The 24,931-nt window shown below is 43.4% G+C and overlaps 1 protein-coding gene across 1 annotated transcript in view; it reads right to left on the reverse strand.

The window, feature by feature from the left end:
- LOC120063523 (EGF-like repeat and discoidin I-like domain-containing protein 3) overlaps window positions 1-24,931 on the reverse strand; it is a 249,839-nt gene that overhangs the window by 555 nt on the left and 224,353 nt on the right. Inside the window, exon 10 of the mRNA XM_039013893.1 lies at window positions 5,165-5,320. Within this exon, the coding sequence (XP_038869821.1) occupies window positions 5,165-5,320 (156 nt within the window). The remainder of the gene's footprint in view (window positions 1-5,164; window positions 5,321-24,931) is intronic.

Below are 24,931 nucleotides of genomic sequence, written 5' to 3' on the forward strand. Positions count from 1 at the left end.
TAGTTAAACGTGCAAGCATGACATATTCCAATATAAACAAGCATAATTGACGTATTGGGATGTATACTGTGTTGTTGATAATTAAAAGCCTTGTGCCTAAGTGTGGTTAATCAACAGTAGAATGATATGTACCTATTGGGACAGCTTAGCTAAAGTCCATGATCATTTCAATTAAACAAGTGTGATTATGACTATCTAATTGGGATGTAATGGGACTCGGCATCGTCGTTATGTGAAATGTAAAACCAGTGGGCCGGACCCCAGCAGGTGCTGAAAACATTCTGCCATTGAGCGGTTGAAATTAGCCAACTATGACCCCGAGAAAACGTTCAACCAGAATCCTTTCTATGGAAAGTAGGCTTTCTCAGTCGTGTTCCTGGAGCCCCCACCAGGGAGCAAAAACGTTTCTTACAAAATGCATTCTGATGGTCCCCAAGACCCAGGGATATTAAATGATGATGTTACTCTAACTGGTATGTACTGTACGTTTGGCAGGTCTGAAAAGTGAAACATTCCATTTGTGATATAGATTGACATGTTCTTCTTCATCGTGCACAGGATTTGAGGGAAGTAATGACACTTGAACAAGCCGCAGTGCATTTCCACTCGAATAATTCTGCTCCTTACTGAAACAAGAGAGCAGTGAGAATGTCTGCATTATCCTCCCACTGAAAGCCACTTCATAGCCACTTCAGGCTGCTCAATTCCCAAATTATTCCTCAAATCGCTAATACAAACGGAGCTTATTCCCCCTCTAGGGAGGGTGACGTCTCAATGGCGTTTCTGGGGCCCTGTGTATGACCAGCAATAGCTCTCATATCATGAGAGTCTGCTGCTGAGAGCTCTAGAATTACTGCAGTTCTAACTGAGCATGGTGAGTAGGGCATATAAAGCCTGTCGTTAGGGCCCAGAGTTTTTCCCAGTCCGATCACGTGGTCAGGACAAAGCCCAAAGAGGTGCACTACGATGCAAGCAAGATCTACTTTGGGTATTCTAAAGCTAGCCAGCTTCAGTTAGCTTCACAATCCAGCTCAGGCTTCATCCATGTTACGAAGGTGGATATTGATGGTGCAATTGCCGCTTACTCAAGCCTGCTCGAGCTGGGTTGTGGACCGCGCATTCATGTTGCATGTGGCTAGTCAAACGCCAAACTCTTCATTGAGAAAATGCTGAAACATCAATCCATGGGTGAGCCAGTGCCACATTTTCATTTCTGCCGAAATAAAAATGAAATCCGAGTCATCTGGCAAATTCAACAGGCTATGGCGTATTAGAAGTGATTTCTTTCTTTTATTACGTATTGTTAATGCCGTCTTTGGTATGCTGTGGTGTGCTTGTCAATTAACAAGCACTTTTTCCCCCACTCCTATTGATAAAATAATTGCATTAAGTCATACAAAAGTTCTACTCTGCCTGAAGTTTCAAATGCATTTTGTCATTGCTAAATGTGTAATGTGACACGTATTTTAACATTTTAAACAATTTACACAGAAAAAGCATTTGATTAAATTAACGGGATTAACACTTTTTCGGTTAGGACATGTGTAATTTCATAGTGTTGATGTCTTCACTATTATTCTACAATGTAGAAAATAGTAAAAATAAAGAAAAACCCGTGAATGAGTAGGTGTGTCCAAACTTTAATATAAACAGTATTTCTATAACTACATGCAACATATAAGTGAGTGACAGCTTGCATGTCCCTGGTTTGCTCCCGAGTGGCACAGCGGTGTAAGGCACTGCATCTCAGTGCTAGAGGCATCACTACAGACCCTGGTGTGATACCGGGCTGTATCACAAACATCTGTGATCGCGAGTCCCATAGTGTGGCGCACAATTGGCACAGTGTCGTCCGGGTTAGGGGAGGGTTTGCCCAGGGAAGGCTGTCAGTGTAAAATAAGAATTTGCTCTTAACTGATTTGCCTACTTAAATAAAGTTTAAATAAAATAAAATAAATAAATAAATAAATTGTTATAGTGTCCATGAGTATCTATATGCTGACAGAGGCCTCTCCACTCGTCATCTAGATCTAACTGCCTGCAGTCTCTGCCACACTCAGGCTCAGGAGGGGAGAGACCTGAGGAGAATATGTACAATGCTGTGCCCAGCCAGACACCCACCCAGACTGAGACACACACACACACAAACGTACACACTCTCTCTGTCTTGCGCGCAAACATGCATGCATGAATGTGCACATAAAAACACACACATACTGTACACACACAAACACTGTATTTCAGATTTTCTCTCTCACAGACACTCATGCTTGAATCTATAGACAGAGACAGAAACACAGACAGACAGATCTCTTAGCCCAGGCCAACCTCTCCAAGCCTGTGGCGTGACAGGAAAAGTCTCTGGAGTCCGGAAGCCTAATGTGTCCTCTAGCATTAATCACCTGCTCCACTCGACTGAGAGGCGGAAACACCTTGAAAGGTCCTATATCTGGAAAGCTCCTCACAGCTCTGTGCTGGGACACACTGATTAATATCCCCCCAGGCCTTGCTCTAAAAGATGCAGTAGAACCTGAGTAAGGATAATAGGACATAGGATGCTTTTTTTGTGAATTGCATATTTTATTGTTTCACTACCTATGAATAGCATCATTATAGTATCACTGTATTCTCAGTCTGTACTCTTTTTCTGGCCACAAATCCTGAGGAGGAACTATAGATTTCAACACAAAGGTTGCTATGATCTTGACAGTGTATATTTTATCACTTTTCTCTCGGCCCTGCCAGGCTTGCCAAACGCTTGGAATTCTTCCAGTACTTAAAATTGAGATTGCTTGGCTGAAACTCACACTCGGTAAGCGGTGGCCCACATCCAAAGATCATCTTGTGGTTGAAATTATAAACTCCTCAAGCGAGGCATTTGAGCGGCGGATGGAGAAGTGTTTTCAGGCATGGGCCGCTAAACTGAAGATGTATTTGTACATGTTGGCATAAATTGATGTGTGCCCATTGGAGGGTGATATGTGTCGTAACAAGCCACCATCATATATACAGTGACTTCGGAAAGTATTCAGACCCCTTGACTTATTCCACATTTTATTACGTTAAGTCTTATTTATAAAATGTATTAAATACAACATTTTCCTCATCGATCTACACACAATACACTATAATGACAAAAAACATTTTAGCATTGAAGGTCCCCAAGAACACAGTGGCCTCCATCATTCTTAAACGGAAGACCTTTGGACCCACTAAGACACGTCCTAGAGCTGGCCGCCCTGCCAAACTGAGTTATCGGAGGAGAAGGGCCTTGGTCAGGGAGGTGACCAAGAACCCGATGGTTACTCTGACAGAGCTCCAGAGTTCCTCTGTGGAGATGGGAGAACCTTCCAGAAGGACAACCATCTCTGCCACACTTCACCAATCAGGCCTTTATGGTAAAGAGGCCAGACAGAAGCCAATCCTCTGTAAAAGGCACATGACATTCTGCTTGGAGTTTGACAAGAGGCACCTAAAGACTATCAGACTACGATAAACAAGTTTCTCTGGTCTGATGAAACCAAGAATTACATTTTTGGCCTGAATGCCAAGCGACATGTACTGTGAAGTATAGTGGTGGCAACATCATCCTGTGGGGATGTTTTTCAGCGGCAGGGAATGGGAGACTAGTCAAGATCGAGGGAAAGATGAACGGAGCAAAGTATAGAAAGATCCTTGATGAAAACCTGCTCCAGAGTGCTCAAGACCTCAGACTGGGCAAAGGTTCACCTTCCAACACGACAACGCAGGAGTGTCTTCGGGACAAGTCTCTGAATGTCCTTGAGTGGCCCAGCCAGAGCCCGGACTTGAAACTGATCGAATCATCTCTGGAGAGACCTGAAAATGGCTGTGCAGCGACGCTCCCCATTCAACCTGACAGAGCTTGAGAGGATCTGCAGAGAGGAATGTTAGAAACTCCCCAAATACAGGTGTGCCAAGCTTGTAGCGTCATACCCAAGAAGACTCAAGGCTGTAATCGCTGCCAAAAGTGTTTTAACAAAACACAAAACACTACAGTACTTAAAAAGTACTGAATACTAAAAAAAACGGATTTTGTTTTGTCATGATGGGGTATTGTGTGTAGATTGAACCCCCCCCCCCGAATTAATCCATTTTAGAATAAGGCTGTAACGTAACAAAATGTGGAAAAAGTCAAGGGGACTGAATACTTAACGAAGGCACTGTATATATTAGAATCTTTATCTTCACCCTGTTCCGCATATGAAAAAAGACAGCAATTTACTGTATTAAACTAATTTGATCACTTGTCATATGCTTATTTTGTGGATTCATGCTTCTGGGAGAATCTAGTTCACTGTAGCCTGTTAAAGAAAGATAAGCTGCCAGTGTGCTTTAAAGGCTTGCATAAATCAAGAGATCTGTGTGTGTGTGTGTATGTTTTTAGGTCTATGTGTAGGTGTGTTTCCTCCCAGGTTAGCCCTGCTCTGACCATCATCAGCAGAAGCTCCAGGAAATCCTTATCATTAAACAACCCAGTGAGAGCAGCAAAGTAAACAGGCCTCCTCTAAAACAACAGGCCCAGTAATGCTGCTGCTCTTCTGACAGCAGAGTGTTGTCACAGCCTCCTTCCCTTTCCGTTTGCTAGCGTGGGCGATTGGAATGGTCACGTGTACTCTGTTGAAGGACCGTAAACACAATTTCAGGCAGCATGCCGACCAGGACTGCTAGACAACGTGCCCTTATCTGATCCAGGATGCCAAGAGAAAGTCAGAGAGAGGCCTCAGCAAGCTGTGCTGGAGCCTGAGACGGGAAGATGCAGCGCTCAACACAGAGCGATGAGACTGGGTCAGAGCTTGACAGCTATAAGCAGCACAATACATTTCTCCATTCATTCTGTCAATTGTTGTTTTGTGTTTGATTGTTCGCTTGGGCATTTATTGTCTTTTTTCTCCTCGTTGTGCTTTTCCCACTCATTCACTTTTTCTTTCAGTTGGATTCAATTCTTGGTTGCAAAATTAACATTTCTATTTGGATTCCTTTGGGATTTTACCGCATGTCAAAATAGCGTTGGCCTTTTACATCTACTAATATTATGCTTGGGTTTTGGTGGATACCGTTCCTTCCACTACTGATGGCATGCAGGGTTTGGGTTACATGCATTTCATAGGAAAGCAGTGCTGTTAATGGAGTGAGGACGGCTCACCTTGTCCTTCCTCTGTTTTTCATCTTGATATACGAGCCACCTCTCTCCATCGTTGCTGTAGGCCACCTTGTAGGAGCCCACGAACTGGACATGGCCAAAGTCCTTCGCCCCCTGGGTGATGATGCCGGTAATTTTAGTAGGCAGGAGCATGTCAACCTGAGAGAGACCGAGAGTGAGAGAGAGTGTGAAGGGTGAGGGAGAGAGATAGAAACAGAGAAAAACTTTACTTTATCACCTCTGACTCAGCTTAACAAAAGTGTCAGAGATGCTCAGTTTTCTCCAAGTTCAATTATTTAGAGCTAACACAACAGTGCAGGTTTCTGACTAGTGTGTACAGAATGCACACTATTACCAAGCCCATGCAGGATTCCATGGAATGAAGTCAATGGATTGTCAGGGTTAGCTCCCCTACATTTATTCTGTGTTAATTATGCTCAATGAGTAATGTACGGGAAGTCATAATGCAGAAAATTACAAATAATTTGAATCTAAAGTGGAAGAACCTGAGAGCAGTCCATGATGAGATGGGTTTCCGTGGAGTATAAAACGGGTGCATTTAGGGAGATCAAGCGAGATGTCTGAGCAGAATTATGAGCGTTTTCGGTTCATCTTTTATAATTGAGCATGAATCAGCATAGCTTTGAATCAGAGGACAAAAACAACCCAATGTGTGCATGTGGAATGCCTAATCATCCCAGGCTGCATCCCAAAGAGCACAAACTGTCCATTCTGTAACATCATTTGAATCTCTTTCACATGCCAACAAAAAGGTCACTTAAATTCATGGCTTAAGGATCAAAGGCTTCATTCGTAGCTCATAAATACAAACGCATGACTGGCAACAGGGAATGTTTTACACACAACATGGCAACCATGACATAGTTTGAAACCATAACCACAAATGATCCAGTCTGCTCTTGATTTGGCTCAATGTCAATAACACCCTGACGGTACAGTAACTGTCTTGCTAGATCCATGCACACCGATCCCCTTCATGGGGTGAAGAGAGAGCAAGAGAGGCGGTCAAAAAGGAGAGAGGTCGTACAAATGAGAGCGCGAGATAGAGATCTGGGTTTCCTGAGCTGGATTTACAAAACAGAGGAGCCTATATGTCATCCTACATTTCTGAATTTAATTATATTCAACACATGAATTTTAATTGGCCACACCCCACAGGAAGCAGAATTTGAAATTAATTTGAATTGAAGGAAGTATAATTATATTCAAAGCAATTCAACTGATACATGAAACATGAAAGTCTCATTCATTTGACAAATCTTTTATCAAAAGGATCTGCCACTTATTATTGCAAAGAGTATACATACCATTTTAAATATTATTTGGATTATAATTCAAAGATTGTCATGAAATGTTAGATTGCTCCCTTTCATATTGCAGTGTTTGATCTGCAGTAAAATTGACACAATGTAAAAATAAACAGGTGTATACAGTAGTGATGTGTAGAATAAATAAGCCATTTGAATTTCATGGAACTTAATTGAAATCTACTTTCTTTAAATCAAATTCAATTCCCTGTGGGGTGTGGCCAATTCAAATTCAAGAATTAAATTGGAATTAAAGAACAATTTACAACTTAATTCAGAATTGAACCGAAGACTGCTATATAGAACGTGATAAATGTGGGCCAAAACACAGAGGCTTCTCGCTCTCTCATGTTCTCAAGACCCTCGCCTGTACATCATCCCATACATTATTACATGCACAAACACAGCACACAAATATGGTGCACATGAGCCCACATCTCCACAACATCTGTCATGAGGCCAGGAGATTGCTCCTGAGCTGGTCTTCAGTCCTGTTCTGACAGACATTCTCCAGGGATTCAAAGAGGTTTTCACTGTAGACATCTGTTTGGAAGAGCAGGCAGGCTCAGGCCTGGGTCCCTGACTTATAGGGAGCCAGAGACATGGCTTGCTGTCAATCTTTCTGTGCTCTTATAGAACAAGAGTTATGTAATATGGAGTAAGCAGCCAGCTCTTGGGGTTCTGAAAACAACATAAAAAGGGTTGGCTCTCTGAGGCAGTATGTTAGTTGAACAGTTATGGTCCTAATTTAAAATCTTGGTACAAGGGCACTTTACCATGATGTCATGTAGGTAATTATACACATTGGCTTACATTGTTTTCTATTGAAACAGAGATACCTCCTTCAAAACCAGACCTGTACAGATGCTTCACCCCTTTGTTTAATGAAGTGTTCATGTCTGTTTTGGGAGGGGGGGACTTATAAATGGGGCTTTAAATAACCTCTCTTTTTATAATTACAGCAATTGCAAACAGCCTTATGCATGAAGGGACACTAAAGGAATGGGTGAGGCTGTGGCTACTTCAGGGAGAAGGAATGACACGTTGCATTGTGAGGCTCGATTACCCTCCAAGCAGAGCACAGCGTAGAGGTAGTCTCATGCTGGCCAACCTGTCAAGTCTGCCACCAAAACAAAGGCACGCTTGAAGGGGAACCTGTATTTGCGGTCATAGGTAGCAGTCAAAAAAAGACGACCGCCCCTGGCACAGCCAGCTCCCAACACTTTGATGCCCCAAACTGATTTAAAGGGCGAGATAAGCTTGTTAGAGCCAGGCGTCCCCCAAAACCCACCTTCCAACACACTTAACCCTGGCACACCGGGGGCTTTGAAGTCTTAGCGGCAACCTCTGAATCCTCGTGACAGAGAGGCACCAAAAAAATGATCACAGCATTCCTTTCTCTCACTCCTTCTCCTCGGGTGAGTGGAAGTCGATACAAGCAACACCTCAAAGAGTCACACCCCCCCTCCTCGCTTACCCCATCCCCTGTTCTCCTCCATCACCGTCTGTTTCCCCCATCAGTGGAAAACATTCATAAAATTTGGCAGAATTAATTATCCCTGCATGGTGCTTCAAGGCGACACATGCATGTGTTTCTACGGGACAAATAGGGAAAAAGAGAAAAAAGAATATAAACTGAAAAAGAGGAGAGAGAAACCCCCCCATCTACTCATTGAGATGAGAGTTTGCGTGTAACGCCCATGTCCATATTTGAAGTGCTGGTTTTGTCAGAGGGGTGAAAAGAGTGCGAGGCTGCTGTAGAGGAAAACAGTTAGCCCCTCTACTACTCCACACTGTATACATCCATAGCACCCAGCTAGCAGCTAGCTCCCCCTCTAGCTGAGCTAATTGTATGTGTTGAAGACTTATTTAATCTACACTGCTCATATAATCTCACCCAATTTCTAGACTGTTGGAAGTGTGTGTGTGTGTGTGTGTGTGTGTGTGTGTGTGTGCGTGTGTGTGTGTGTGTGTGTGTGTGTGTGTGTGTGTGTGTGTGTGTGTGTGTGTGTGTGTAGTGTACACAAGGCAAACGTTAGGAGTCGGGGTAGTGTACTGTAAGTACAGCTCACACAGGCATATGGACTCAACAGGATGATATCACGGCCCATCAACCCCACGATGAGGCCGCCATCATCGAAGCTTAAAGCAGAGGTGCGAGAAGAAATAGGTCAATTGCCATGGTTTTTCCGAATGTGGCATCTGTGCTCAGAAAACTGGATAGAAATGTCTCTTATTGTATCTTAGCAGGGGGCCCTGTATTTGAATAAAACATCACAGTATCGAGACATGCAACCATAATGCTTTTGAGATGCATCATTATGAAGGGAGAAAAAAAAAATGGTGCAAGTTTCAATGCGCCAACTGTTTGAGGCAATACAGATCCAGACCTATGATTACCCTTGCATCAGTTAGAAAAAGCACCAAGCATGTTCTAGAATACCACCTCAAAGAATTGAACAGGTCAATCCACATGCTCTGGGAAAGCCGTTTTGAACATGTGGTCATGTCGAGCCTTAAGCCTGTTGATCGGATAATCACAGTCTTGATTCTAACTCCAGGCAGCACTCAGGCCGGTCCAACCGGGAGACACCGCGTGAGAATATAAGAGTGAAACACCTAACACGCACGCACACACACCCACACCCACAATCCCAACTCCTTTCATGACTACCGTTTCCACTTGAGGTGGCGAGATGTCAAATCACATAAGGCGTCTGCTGAGCACTGACATGGCGAAATGTGGGTTCTGTCCAGTAAGAAGTGTGGACACCTCTGTTACCTTGGGGCCTAACTCACAGCGGAGATACGGTCACAAACTAAAAAGTCTCTGTACTGGCTGTATCGGCGTGAGACCAGCCAGCCACTGCCAGGATGTGCTAAATGCCAAACATGCAAAAACAGGACTTCCTGCTCACTCTGATATCGACCAGAGTGAAATGCTTTATAAAATGTTCCATGTCGCCTTGCCCTCCTAGCGCAAAGGTCTAGTGACAGTTGCAGTTGTGGCGTGTACTGAATCCACTTTAGGAAAAAAGTTTGTTTAAAAAATTATGTTTAAAAAATGATGAAGAAATATTGTTGACAGCTTCCCCTGTTGGTAAGACTGGTCCAAAGTGAACTAATAAAAGTGTGCATCTTTAAACCAGACGGGTAATCTTTAGCATTACAGTAACAGTGAATCCATCCCTCTTGCAAAGATTGCGTCATCATCCTCTTCTTTTGAGGAAGACGACTGATTAAATATTTTATGAACCAAATGTTTTTTTGTGTGTGTTAAAAACAGTTAAATGAAAATGTCTCTCCTATTACACATTTTGACAGGATGCATTTTGAAAGTTCAAGCACAGTAAAACTTAAAACAATTCTATTATCGAGAGGAGTGGGAAGAAAGGTGCTTGTGCATTGATAAGCACACCAAAGCACATCAAAGACGGCATTAACGATAAGTAATAAAAGACGGCACTTCTAACACGCCATAACCTGCTGAAATTGCAAGATAACTTTTCTTTCATGTTGATTTCGGCTAAAATGAAAATGTGGCATTGTCTCAATGAATAGTTCGACAAGCCATGTGTGACGTGCACGCACAGTTAAAAGCCTGTTTGACTTAGCGGCAGCTGCATGATCAATATCCACCTACGTAGTATGGATGAAGCCTAAGCTGGAATTTGAAGCTGACTGAAGCTGACTAGCTTTATACAATCCTGAGTAGATCTAGCTTCCGTCGTAGTATACCCCACTGGTGCTGCCAATTATGGTGATTGTCAGTCAGTATCCCAGCTGGCAAGCCCTGAGGCTGCTGGGTTTGTTTGCTGGCCATGAGGCCTTTCATGAGTTTTTTAGTTTTAGTTTTGAAAACCTTTGGTGTTTTTCCTTTTTGTACATATTTATGTTTCTTCACCATCTTAACAAATAATAATCCACTTGGACTGGCCGTCCAAGAGGTCAAGTGGTAGCGGGACCAGAATTCGTAAATTGCTGTCTCCTGGTTGGTCATCCAACATGGTCCTCAAACACGGTTCTCACATAAATGCACACATTCATTCAGCAAACAGACTGTGTAACTAGGCCTAGGACCACTAGACAAAGCAATTGCATCTATATTATTAGGCTAGTTCATCGGTTTCGTAACATCACTTCCTCCTACCCTCCCTCCTTTTTTCCTCTGCGTAAAGCACACTTGCGTAAATAACCCCGTTTCCATATTTTTCCAGAATAACTATTTTGTTTGCTAAACTTAGCACATTTGAAAATTTTTATTATCAAAAACATGGCAGTGTAAAACTGTTGAGTGCCTGTGAGGAGAGGCTACTGTAACAGAGAACTGCTCTCTGAATTTGACACAGCACATACAGTTGAAAAAAACTTCACAGCTTTTCATTTAGTGGGAGCCTTTTTTCCCATACATAATTTAAACCAGCAGGCCCAAGCTAAGTGCTTAAGAAGAAGACAAGCATAAATTCACCTGCGTGCCAAAAATAAAGAGATTATATATTATATATTACAAAGAGATTATAAAAACACATTTATGGAGGACAATCAATTTCCCCCAAATGAGCTTAGTCAAATCCAGTTAATAGAAAATGTTAAATTTCGACTAATTTAAACATCCTTGTGGAATAAAAATTCCATACTATGTATCTATCGATGGGGTGGAAATAGGCTCTGCTTGTCTACTTAACTCAAATGGGGGAAGAAAACGGGCAGAAAATCAACCATGCCGACAGATCATTTAAAAGGTATAACAGTGTGGAAAGCCTCCATTGATTCATTGTGTCGTGTCCGATATCTGTTGGAGAGGAGAGAGGCACTCTGATCCACACGTGACAATCCGTGGGGTGCATCCCAATAATACCTCCTTTCTCTTGAAGTGTGCACTCGTTCACTCTTTCCCACAAATCTAAAAGCATTGGATTGGTGCAGGGATGGGTTAAAAAGAAGTTTCTCTGTATCGATTATTGGGACGCATCCATGGTCTTACCACAGCAGAGATGGGAATTACATCCACTGTGATTCCCATGAACAGCATTCACGTTGGATTTGGCGGGTGACAGGGTTAACACTTTCAGATCAGGTGCAGAGTAGTTTGTCTGGTGTTCTGTTTTCTCCTAGTACACTTGGTGATGTTAAAAACAACTGCATTCCCTGCAGTCTCAGCAGCAGCACTTTCTCATGATGTTTATCACATTGCTCCTACTCAATTGACAGATAGCCTGGTGGTCAAGCCATTGGGCCCATAACTGAAAGGTTGCTGGTTCAAATCCACGAGCTGACTAGGTATGTCAATGTGGACTTGAGCAATGCACTTTACCCTAATTGCACTGGTTAAGAGTGTCTGCTAAATCAGGGGATCAAAAACTATTACACTCAGGCACCCTTTCCAGCATTGAGGAGCAAGCACTGTTTACACCCCTATTTATGGTGGAAAGAACATTTTGAGGGTTTAAAGCTTATTTAGTGCTAATCTACACATTTTGTCAAGAGGAAGACATCCGTTTTAAAACTCATTTCCAGCAATTCTACACATTTGCCATGTCTTGTGTGTGTTCATGTGATATTTGAGTGACTCAAACATTACAACAAAATCTTTGGGCTAAAAAAACGACCTGACATGGGCTAGTTGATCTGGACATTTCTGAAGAGTAATAAATAGCTTTCTGGTCTGCAATAACTGACATGTCAAGAGGAAAACTGATAATTCACCACCCAATTTGAAATTGCACCTTGTGTATTCTACTATTACCACTTCAAGAGTAAGTTCTGTAAAAAAAAAAGATGATATATATATATATATATATATATATATATATACAGACACAGTCGGAAGTTTACATACACCTTAGCCAAATACATTTAAACTCAGTTTTTCACAATTCCTGACATTTAATCCTTGTAAAAATTCCCTGTTTTAGGTCAGTTAGGATCACCAGTTTATTTTAAGAATGTGAAATGTCAGAATAATAGTAGGGAGAATGATTTTTATTTCAGCTTTAATTTCTTTCATCACATTCCCAGTGGGTCAGAAGTTTACATACACTCAATTAGTATTTGGTAGCATTGCCTTTAAATTGTTTAACTTGGCTGAAACGTTTCAGGGAGCCTTCCACAAGCTTCCCACAATAAGTTGGGTGAATTTTGGCCCATTCCTCCAGACAGAGCTGATGTAACTGAGTCAGGTTTGTAGGCCTCCTTGCTTGCACACGCTTCTTCAGTTCTGCCCACAAATTTTCTATGGGATTGAGGTCAGGGCTTTGTGATGGCCACTCCAATACCTTGACTTCGTTGTCCTTAAGCCATTTTGCCACAACTTTGTAAGTATGTCATTGTCCATCTGGAAGACCCATTTGCGACCAAGCTTTAACTTCCTGACTGATGTCTTGAGATGTTGCTTCAATTTATCCACATCATTTTCCTCCCTCATAATGCCATCTATTTAGTGAAGTGCACCAGTCCCTCCTGCAGCAAAACACCCCCACAACATGATGCTGCCACCACTGTGCTTCACGATTGGGATGATGTTCTTCGGCTTGCAAGCATCCCCCTTTTTCCTCCAAACATAACGATGGTCATTATGGCCAAACAGTTCTATTTTTGTTTCATCAGACCAATGGACATATCTCCAAAAAGTACGATCTTTGTACCCATGTGCAGTTGCAAACCATAGTCTGGCTTTTTTTAATGGCGGTTTTGGAGCAGTGGCTTCTTCCTTGCTGAGCGGCCTTTCGGTTATGTCAATATAGGACTCGTTTTACTGTGGATATAAATAGTTTTGGACCTGTTTCCCCCAGCATCTTCACAAGGTAATTTGCTGTTGTTCTGGGATTGATTAGCACTTTTCCCACCAAAGTACGTTAATCTCTAGGGGACAGAACGCGTCTCCTTCCTGAGCGGTATGACGGCTGCGTGGTCCCATGGTGTTTATACTTGCATACTATTGTTTGTACAGATGAACTTGGTACCTGCAGGCGTTTGGAAATTGCTCCCAAGGATGAACCAGACTTGTGGAGGTCTACAATTTGTTTTCTTAGGTCTTGGCTGATTTCTTTTGATCTTCCCATGATGTCAAGCAAAGAAGCACTGAGCTGGAAGGAAGGCCTTGAAATACATCCACAGGTACACCTCCAATTGACTCAAATGATGTCAATTAGCCTATTAGAAGCTTCTAAAGCCATGACATAATTTTCTGGAATTTTCCAAGCTGTTTAAAGGCACAGTCAACATAGTTTATGTAAACTTCTGACCCACTGGAATTGTGATAGTGAATTATAAGTGAAATGATCTGTCTATAAACAATTACTTGTGTCATGCACAAAGTAGATGTCCTAACCAACCTGCCAAAACTATAGTTTGTTAACAAGAAATTTGTGGAGTGGTTGAAAAACGAGTTTTAATGACTCCAACCTAAGTGCATGTAAACTTCCGACTTCTGAATCAAGCATGCACACGCACACACACACACACACACACACACACACACACACACACACACACACACACACACACACACACACACACACACACACACACACACACACACACACACAGGCATGCATGCACCAGTGGAGAGTTATGGAAATCCCCCAAGAGTTTACCAAGAAAAAAAAATATGTTCATCTTTTGTCTCTCTGTGTTTCATATTTGTCCTTATATTCGCGAGAGGCTGAATGTTTCTCACCAGAGAAAGCATCCGAGCGAGCGAAACAGCGCCCCTCTTTCTTTTTATGTGTAACCCATCGATCTAATGGGTTACACATAACCCATAGCATTGAATACAAGGGAAGTCAGTGAGCATTTGTCATCCCTTGATAAAACATTTAAATAATAATAATAGCCAATCAGCATTGAGCTAAACTGAGTGACAAAAAAAGTGTCAAGGGAAGCCAGTTTGGATTTGGCTTCACACCGATCACATTACGCAAAATGTAACTTACAAAAAACTACTTTTTGCGTCTCGTTGTGTAGTTGTCGTCCGGTGGCTGGCTAGATAGCTGACTAAAATCTTCCTTTTCCTAAATTAGCCATAGATGGAGAAAAGGATTTGGGGACTTCTGGTTTTACTTAATTCTCTGTACTGGCTAATGATTACAACGGCGATTCTGATCCAAGCATAAATTCATACATTGTGGGGAGGATGTCATAGGCGTTTCTCTACAAGTAGGGTGAGTCAACATGCTTCTTCTACTTGCACACACACACATCAGTTCCATGGACAGCTACCTCAGATTTAGCTTACTTTGATTGGAATAAATCATTTTGGGTATATTTTAGTTCTCACTGTGTTAGACTAAGCATAGGTGACGCTCAGTTGGTAGGGCATGGCACTTGCAACACCAGAGTTGTGGTTCCGATTCCCACTGGGGACCAGTACGAACAAGTATGAAAATGTATGCACTCACTACTGTAAGTCGCGCTGGATGAGAGTGTCTGCTAATATGTAAAATGTGATTTGCTGAAGCTGAAATTGTGTTGGAATAGTGGAGACTTCTTTTCGACTTGCAGAATCTCTCTGTGGTTCTAAATTAATGGTTGTCTAGTAGTCCGGAAATTTTGGAAACATTAACTTGCTTGAACATATTGAAGGCCGTGTAACTGTTTACTACATGTAATATGCTTTGTGGACTTCACCGGACAGATGTTGCTCTCCGGTTTTGTGATGAAACAAAGGTGTGGTTGAATTGATTCTGCCACTGTGTCTTCTTATTGTCTCGGCCTTAGGCCTATATGTCACGGTGGCAAGGCATATGGACTAACAGGTTATAGAGCAAACAATGCAATTATCACAACACATAGTTTGTGAAAGGGCTTTTATTTCCTGGCTTGGCTTCCCCAGTGATTTTACCCATGCACCGCTACTGGCATGCACACATGCACGCACCCATGCACACAAGGCGTCTGTGAGATGATTAAACACAAACACAAACTGTGAACACCACTCATACTGTATGTCACATGATTCAATAATCAGTTTTCTATAGTTTTGCTCTCTTGCTTACAATGGGCCGCTCCAAATGAATCACAGTAGCTGTATTATCATATATGTGACTGACATGGTGATACATCTACTTGTGTATGTTCAATAAGAATCTCTGATTAAAAAAATGTAAAAAAGTCAAGCAATGACTGGATTCAGTATTTATTGGAGTGGGAGTTTGGTTTAGACATGACACAGCCAGAAACACATGCAAAACACATACAAGACAAGATCTGATTTGAGTCGAGGTGCCTTCAATCTCTACATTCCTCCAGATCCCTCAGATGCTGGAAACTCATGAATCAATCATTCAGATCAAAAAAGATTCAAGCACCCAGCATCAGCTGAGAGAGAAAAAGAGACAGTGGGATGTGGCCGACGTGCGCTAGAAGATAAGATGAAATAGAAGAGGAATAGCATTGTCCAGGTTCAAAGGAGGGCTGTTTATTTAAAGATGGAATGGGGACAATACAAAGCATTCCATTGAAACAGGGAGGCAGATGGATCTAGTGTCCCCACAGTAACTTAATTTGGAGGTTAATTGAATTAGCACGCTAGCTGCAGGGAAAGTGCATAAAATAGAGCAAAATAAGGGCCATATCGGACTAGGTTAAAATGACGCTCTGCCGATAATGCTTTAATGAAATTAGCATCAGATGTGTTTTTCAAATTAGTTTAAGTTTACCTCTAAGGTATTCATGGCGCCTCATTTAACAATATCGTGTAGAAAACATTCTAAAATACTACTTATGGACAACGTTTTGAATGTTCGCATGCATAGAAAAGGTGTGATTTATCAAACAATCCTATGAGAGTCATACGCAGACCGGTAAGATTTATTTTTTTAGAAATACCAACTGTTCTCAGGCAAGGGTGCTCATGCACAGCCTTGGCTATTTTCATTTTGAAATACCCCTATATAACTTATTATGGCTGCAGCCCGACACCGGTACACTTATGACAACAGCCAGCTCAAAGTGCAGGGCGCGAAATTCAAAAGATATTTTTTTTAAATATTTAACTTTCACACATTAACAAGTCCAATACAGCATATGAAAGGTACACATCTTGTGAATCCAGCCAACATGTCCGATTTTTAAAATGTTTTACAGGGAAGACACAATATGTAAATCTATTAGCTAACCACGTTAGCAAAAGACACCACTTTTTTTACTCCATCAGTTTTTTACTCCATCAGTAGCTATCACAAATTCGACCAAATAAAGATATAAATAGCCACTAACCAAGAAACAACTTCATCAGATGACAGTCTGATAACATATTTATTGTATAGCATATGTTTTGTTAGAAAAATGTGCATATTTCAGGTATAAATCATAGTTTACATTGCAGCTACAATCAGAAATTGCACCGAAAGCAGACAGAATAATTACAGACACCAACGCCAAATAACCTCTACTCAATAGGGGGAGCTGTTAGCACTTTTTTTTTTTTGACGTTGCCAAATTAAACTGCCTAGTACTCAATTCTTGCTCGTACAATATGCATATTATTGTTATTATTGGATAGAAAACACTCTCTAGTTTCTATAACCGTTGGAATTATGTCTCTGAGTGAAACAGAACTCATTCTACAGCACTTTTCCTGACAGGGAGTGAGATTTCAGAAATCTTGGCCCCTGTTCCCAGGTCAGTTTTAAGGTCCCTGTGAATGCTATGGGGATACAAACACTGCCTACGCCTTCCTCTAGATGTCAGTAAGTGGTGACAATTTGAATGGAGTCGATTGCGCAATCTGGGACTGTATAAAAGACCAAAGGGCGGAAGTACATTTCTTTTCCTCCCTGCGCCTGACGCACGATGGACGTCGGACTGGCCTCCTTCCAAGCTTTGGTTTAGGCACTTCTATATCCCCGGTCATATTTTTATTCGTTATAGGTGTTAAAGACATCATAAGGTAGTTAATTTAAAACGTTTTATAGCAATTTATATCCGTTTAGTGCGATTTTGAGGCATTTCTTTGTGACGCACTTTGAAGAGTTGGACACTTTTCCTGTAGATGCCGAACGTTAGTGGCCATTTCGACAGGACAAGAGGACATCTTTCGACCAAAAGACGATTAGACCGGAGAAAGGATACATTGCCCAAGATTCTGATGGAAGCTCAGCTCATAGTAAGAACTATTTATGATGATAAATCGTTGTTCTGTTGAAAAATGTTAAACGCATATATCGCCATTTTTTTTTGTGTAGCTTCGCTTTGGCGCACCCTGTATTGCACAGTAAGGATAATTTTAGAAATGTAATTCAGCGATTGCATTAAGAACTAATTTGTCTTTCAATTGCTGTCCAACTTGTATTTTTTTAGTCAAGTTTATGAATAGTTTTCGATAAAAATAGGTGTCTTTCCAAGATGGCGCCGGGCAGATTGCTTGAGTAGTTGGACAGTATTTCCATTGTGTAAGCACGATTTGTGCCGCTAAATATGCACATTTTCGATCAAACTCTATATGGATTGTGTAATATGATGTTACAGGAGTGTCATCGGAAGAATTCTGAGAAGGTTAGTGAAAAAATTAATATATTTTGGTGATGATAACGCTATCGCTCTTTTTGCCTTGAATCAATGCTCGGGTAACGTTTGCACATGTGGTATGCTAATATAACGATTTATTGTGTTTTCGCTGTAAAACACTTAGAACATCTGAAATATTGTCTGAATTCACAAGATCTGTGTCTTTCCATTGCTGTGCGCTGTGTATTTTTAAGAAATGTTTTATGATTAGTAATTAGGTAATACACGTTGCTCTCTGTATTTATTCTAGTCGAGTTGTGATGGTGGGTGCAATTGTAAACTATGATTTCTACCTGAAATATGCAAATTTTTCTAACAAAACCTATCCTATACAATAAATATGTTATCAGACTGTCATCTGATGAGGTTTTTTCTTGGTTAGTGGCTATCAATATCTTTATTTGGCCGAATTGGTGATAGCTACTGGTGGAGAGAAAAAATGGTGGACAAAGAAAAATGGTGTCTTTTGCTAACGTGGTTAGCTAATAGATTTACATATTGTATCTTCCCTGTAAAACATTTTACAAATCAGAAATGATTGCTGGATTCACAAGAAGTGGATCTTTCATCTGGTGTCTTGGACTTGTGATTGAATGATATTTAGATGCTAGTATTTACTTGTGACGCTATGCTAGCTATGCTATTCAGCTTTTTTACTGGTGGGGGTGGTGGGGGGTGCTCCCGGATCCGGGTTTCTGAGGCGGTAGAAGATAACTAAATACTCATCATAAAACATTTCTGAAAAATACATAGTGTACAGCAATTGAAAGACAGGCATCTTGTGATTCCAGACAATATTTCCGATTTATCAAGTGTTTTACAGCGAAAACACAATATAGCGTTATATTATCGTAGCCACAATAGCCAAAAACACAAGCAATTTCCCAGTAGCAAAAGTAAGCGATCGTAACAAACAGGCAAAAGATATATAATTTTTGACTAACCTTGATTTTCTTCCTCAGTCCTATAACATCAGGTTATACATACACTTATGTTTTGTTCGAAAATGTGCATATTTAGAGCTGAAATCAATGGTTACACATTGTGCTAACTTAGCTACTTTTTCCCACTACGTCCGGATTTTTCCTGACACTTTTTCTGACACACATATTCTGACCAAATAGCTATTCATAAACATAACTAAAAATACATGTTGTATAGGAAATGATAGATCCATTAGTTCTTAATGAAATCGCAGTGTTAGAATTCTAAAAAATAACTTCATTACGATATGCAGCTTCGGTATAGCTAGAGTACCCAAAACGTTGGACGCCCACGACTAGTACACAGTTCGACAGATATATGAAATAGCATCATAAAATGTTTCTTACTTTTGCTGATCTTTCATCAGAATGTTGGACAAGGTGTCCTTTGTCCAGAACAGTCGTTGTTTGGAATTAGAACGGACTCTTTCCCTCTTGAATTAGCACGCGCACTAGCCAAGTGACACGCATCTCTCCAACGTCAACAAAGTCAGAGAACGGAACACGGCAAAACTCCCGAAAAATGTTCAATAATCTGATGAAACTATATTGAAAAAACATACTTTACGATGATATGGTCACATGTATCAAATAAAATCATAGCCGGAGATGTTAGTCGTCCATAACGACAGCTAAACAGAAGGCAAATCCATGTCCCCTTTCGCGCGCTCCAGAAAACAGAAAATGGACGGTCACGTCATACAAAGAGGTTTTATTCCACCTCAGACCAAGATAAACACGAAATTTCTTCTCTCACCGCCTCTTGACACCCAGGGGAAGGTGTATGAAGTGCACGTAGACTCTTACGTATCATGCCCATGTATAGGCAGGAAGAAGAACAGAGCCTCGATTTCAGACATTCCACTTCCTGGTCAGGAAGTGTGCTGCAGAATGACTTCTGTTTCACTCAGAGAAATAATTCAAACGGTTTTAGAAACTAGAGAGTGTTTTCTATCCAATAGTAATAATAATATGCATATTGTACGAGCAAGAATTGAGTACGAGGCCGTTTGAAATGGGCACCATTTATCTGGCTACTCAATACTGCCCCTTGCAGCCCAAACAGGATAACAATGGCAAACATACTTCAAATGAGTAGGCAGCACTCACCAATAAGTCATCCCTCTACAACAGCTTCCTCCTGTAGGCGTGAAGGCCAACATTGCTGTTTTGCACCTGCCCACATGCCACCGCATTCAGCAGCGTCTTTTGTGCATCACATCACCCATCACCTGCACATTAGGAGTGGAAGCCTTTTTCTGTTCACATAGGGATTGACTCGTTTTGGGATAGTTATTTCATGGAGATGTCTGCGCAAACATATGCAAACGCACGCACACACATTTCACATTTGCCATCTTCATCAAATATCACAGCTGTGGCTAAATGGTTATGTGCTTCTCTCCGATTTGCATTGGGAACCACCTGGAGACTGTCTCTGTAACACTCTGTTTCTTCAATTAGTTCAGCAAGGCAACTTGGCTGCAGGTGCTGTTCCTATTGATCCCCTTATGCATGTGTAGTAATAAGACAAATAACAACACACACGCACACAGTCCTACTGTGCCATGCTGAGTCAGTAAAGAGAATGACTGCCCTGTATACTGAATTAAAGAAACACGTGCTGTGTATAACGTCCATAACACCTGTCTATGACTGGTCTGCCCTGTTTCTTTTATTTTTCAATAGCAAGCTAAAATGAATCCATCTACCTAGTAGCAAGGGTGATATATACTATTAATTACGCATTAGATGAGTATTTCCTTTGCTTATTTTTCTCCCTATGGAGCTGTCTTGGTAGCACCCCCGTCCTCTGTCGGGGGTAAAGATGTCATCGAACGGCACTAGATGGGATCCTTCTTAGCTGCTCTGGCATGGTGATATGCCATCATTTCTGTAACGGCTTTCTTCCAGGGGTGAAGGAGAGGACCAAAGTGCAGCGCGGCTAGTGTTCAACATGTTTAATTAAAGAACAAGTGAAACACTACAAACAACATACAAAATAACAAATGTGAAAAAACCGAGACAGACCTATCTGGTGCAGACAAAACACAGAGACAGGAAACAACCACCCACAATCCCCAACACAAAACAAGCCACCTATATATGATTCTCAATCAGGGACAACGATTGACATCTGCCTCTGATTGAGAACCATATTAGGCTGGACACAGAAACAGACAAACTAGACACACAACATAGAATTCCCACCCAGCTCTTGTCCTGACCAACACTAAACAAGCAAAACACATAAGAACTCTGGTCAGGACGTTACAGTACCCCCCTCCTGAGGTGCGGACTCCGAACGCACCCCTAAAACTCAAGAGGAGGGTCTGGGTGGGCATCTGTCCGCGGTGGCGGCTCCGGCGGTGGACGAGGACACCACTCCACCACTGTCTTTGTCCCCCTCCTTAGCGTCCTTTGAGTGGCGACCCTCGCCCCCGACCTTGGCCTAGGAATCCTCCCCAAGGCCCCCACATGATTTAGGAGACAGCTCAGGACAGAGAGGTAGCTCAAGACAGAGAGGTAGCTCAGGACAGAGAGGTAGGTCAGGACTGAAGGGCAGCTCCGGACTAATGGCAGCTCCGGACTGAGGGGCAGCTCCGGGCTGAGGGGCAGCTCCGGGCTGAGGGGCAGCTCCGGACAGAGAGGCAGCTCTGGACTGAAGGGCAGCTCCGGACTAATGGCAGCTCCGGACTGAGGGGCAGCTCCGGGCTGAGGGGCAGCTCCGGGCTGAGGGGCAGCTCATGACTGGAAGGCAGCTCATGACTGGTGGGCAGCTCATGACTGGAGGGCAGCTCATGACTGGAGGGCAGCTCATGACTGGCGGGCAGCTCATGACTGGAAGGCAGCTCATGACTGGAGGGCAGCTCATGACTGGAGGGCAGCTCATGACTGGAGGGCAGCTCATGACTGGAGGGCAGCTCATGACTGGCTGGCGGCTCATGACTGGCTGGCGGCTCCTGACTGGCTGGCGGCTCTGGCAGCTCCTAACTGGCTGGCGGCTCTGGCAGCTCCTGACTGGCTGGTGGCTCTGGCAGCTCATGACTGGCTGGCGGCTCCTGACTGGCTGGCGGCTCCTGACTGGCTGGCGGCTCTGGCAGCTCCTAACTGGCTGGCGGCTCTGGCAGCTCCTGACTGGCTGGTGGCTCTGGCAGCTCCTGACTGGCTGGCGGCTCTGGCAGCTCCTGACTGGCTGGTGGCTCTGGCGGCTCCTGACTGGCTGGCGGCTCTGGCGGCTCCTGACTGACGGACGGCTCTAGCGGCTCCTGACTGACGGACGGCTCTAGCGGCTCCTGACTGACGGACGGATCTAATGGCTCGGGACAGACGGGCGGCTCAGATGGCTCGGGGCAGACGGATGGCTCAGATGGCGCTGGGCAGACGGATGACTCAGACGGCGCTGGGCAGACGGATGACTCAGACGGCGCTGGGCAGACGGATGACTCAGACGGCGCTGGGCAGACGGATGACTCAGACGGCGCTGGGCAGACGGATGACTCAGACGGCGCTGGGCAGACGGATGACTCAGACGGCGCTGGGCAGACGGATGACTCAGACGGCGCTGGGCAGACGGATGACTCAGACGGCGCTGGGCAGGCGGATGGCTCAGACGGCGCTGGGCAGGCAAGCAGCTCAGACTGCGTTGGGCAGGCAGGCAGTACAGACGGTGCTGGGCAGACGAGCAGTGCAGGCGGCGTTGGGCAGACGGCCGACTCTGACCTGCTGAGGCGCACAGTAGGCCTGGTGCGTGGTGCCGGAACTGGTGGTACCAGACTGGAGACACGCACCTCAAGGCTAGTGCGGGGAGCAGGAACAGGGCACACTGAATTCTCAAAGCGCACTATAGGCCTGGTGCGTGGTACCGGTACTGGTGGTACCGGGCTGAGGGCACGCACCTCAGGGCGAGTGCGGGGAGAAGGAACAGTGCGTACAGGGCTCTGGAGACGCACAGGAGGCTTGGTGCGTGGTGCCGGAACTGGTGGTACCGGGCTGAAGACACGCACCATAGGGCTAGTGCGTGGAGGAGGAACAGGGCTCTGGAGACGCACTGGAAGCCTGGTGCGTGGTGTAGGCACTGATGGTACTGGGCTGGGGCGGGGAGGTGGCGCCGGAAATACCGGACCGTGCAGGCGTACTGGCTCCCTTGAGCACTGAACCTGCCCAACCTTACCTGGTTGTATGCTCCCCGTCGCCCGACCAGTGCGGGGAGGTGGAATAACCCGCACCGGGCTATGTAGGTGAACCGGGGACACCATGCGTAAGGCTGGTGCCATGTAAGCCGGCCCGAGGAGACGCACTGGTGGCCAGATATGTAGAGCCGGCTTCATGGCACTTGGCTCAATGCTCAATCTGGCCCGGCCGATACGAGGAGCTGGTATGTACCGCACCGGGCTATGCACATGTACAGGAGACACCATGCGCTCTACTGCGTAACACGGTGTCTGCCCGTACTCTCGCTCTCCACGGTAAGTACAGGGAGTAGGCGCAGGTCTCCTACCTGACTTCGCCACTCTCCCTTTTAGCCCCCCCCAAGAAATTTTTGGGGTTTACTCACAGGCTTCCTTGCTAGTCGTGTACCCTCATAACTCCGGTTCCTCTCTCCGGTTGCCTCTGCTCTCCTAATCGCCTCCAGCTGTTCCCATGGGAGGCGATCTCTTCCAGCCAGGATCTCCTCCCATGTGTAGCAACCCTTGCCGTCCAAAACATCCTCCCATGTCCACGAGTCCTGGTTTCGCTGTTGCGCTCTCCCACGCCGCTTGGTCCTAGGTTGGTGGGTGATTCTGTAACGGCTGTCCTCCTCCTCTTCAGACGAAGAGGAGGAGTAGGGATTGGACCAAAGCGCAGCGTGATAATTGGACATAATGATTTATTTAAACAAAACGACGAAACACGAAATAACACTTGATAATAAACAAAATAACAAACTACGTAGACTGACCTAAAACATGTGAACTTACATATAACGAAGAACGCACGAACAGGTACAGACTACAAACAAACGAACGAACAAACCGAAACAGTCCCGTGTGGTGCACATATACGGACACAGGAGACAATCACCCACAAACAAACAGTGTGAACAGCCTACCTTTATATGGTTCTCAATCAGAGGAAACGTCAAACACCTGTCCCTGATTGAGAACCATATAAGGCTAATTACCACTAACCTAAACATAGAAACACAAAACATAGAATGCCCACCCCAACTCACGCCCTGACCAACTAAACACATACAAAATAAACAGAAAACAGGTCAGGAACGTGACAGTAGAATAATACTGAAGACATCAACACTATAAAATAACACATATAGAATCATGTATTAACCAAATCAAAATATATTTTATATTTGAGATTTTTCAATGTAGCCACCCTTTGCCTTGATGACAGCTTTGCACACTATTGGCATTATCTCAACCAGCTTCATGTGGTAGTCACCTGGAATGCATTTTAAAAAACAGGTGTGCCTTGTTAAAAGTTAATTAATGGAATATATTTCCCTCTTCATGCGTTTGAGCCAATCAGTTGTGTTGTGACAAGGTGGGGGTGGTAATAAGAAGTTGTCCCTATTTTGTGAAAGACCAAGACCATATTTTGGCAAGAACAGCTCAAATAAGCAAAGAGAAAAGACAGTCCAAATGTGAGAAATAGCCTGCAGCTTCCAAACTCAACTCATCTGCATAAAATAATCTCATTCAATTTACATGATCTGCTAAGGTTGAATACTTAGCAGATAATCGAACATTTCTCCTTCCCAAGAAAACTGCAAGCCCCTCCCGGGTATTCCCGTTCAAACCGAAAATGCTATTTAAAAGCATATAATACCAGAAAAAATTTAAATGGATATCATTATAGCACTGTAAATGGATGAATATACACAGGAAATATGTTCTTGTTGTATTTGCTGAAATTTTATCAGCTCAAGGTTCTCTGTCACAACACTATTT

This window comes from Salvelinus namaycush, chromosome 18 (assembly GCF_016432855.1).
Source record: "Salvelinus namaycush isolate Seneca chromosome 18, SaNama_1.0, whole genome shotgun sequence".
Taxonomy (NCBI): Eukaryota; Metazoa; Chordata; class Actinopteri; order Salmoniformes; family Salmonidae; genus Salvelinus; species Salvelinus namaycush.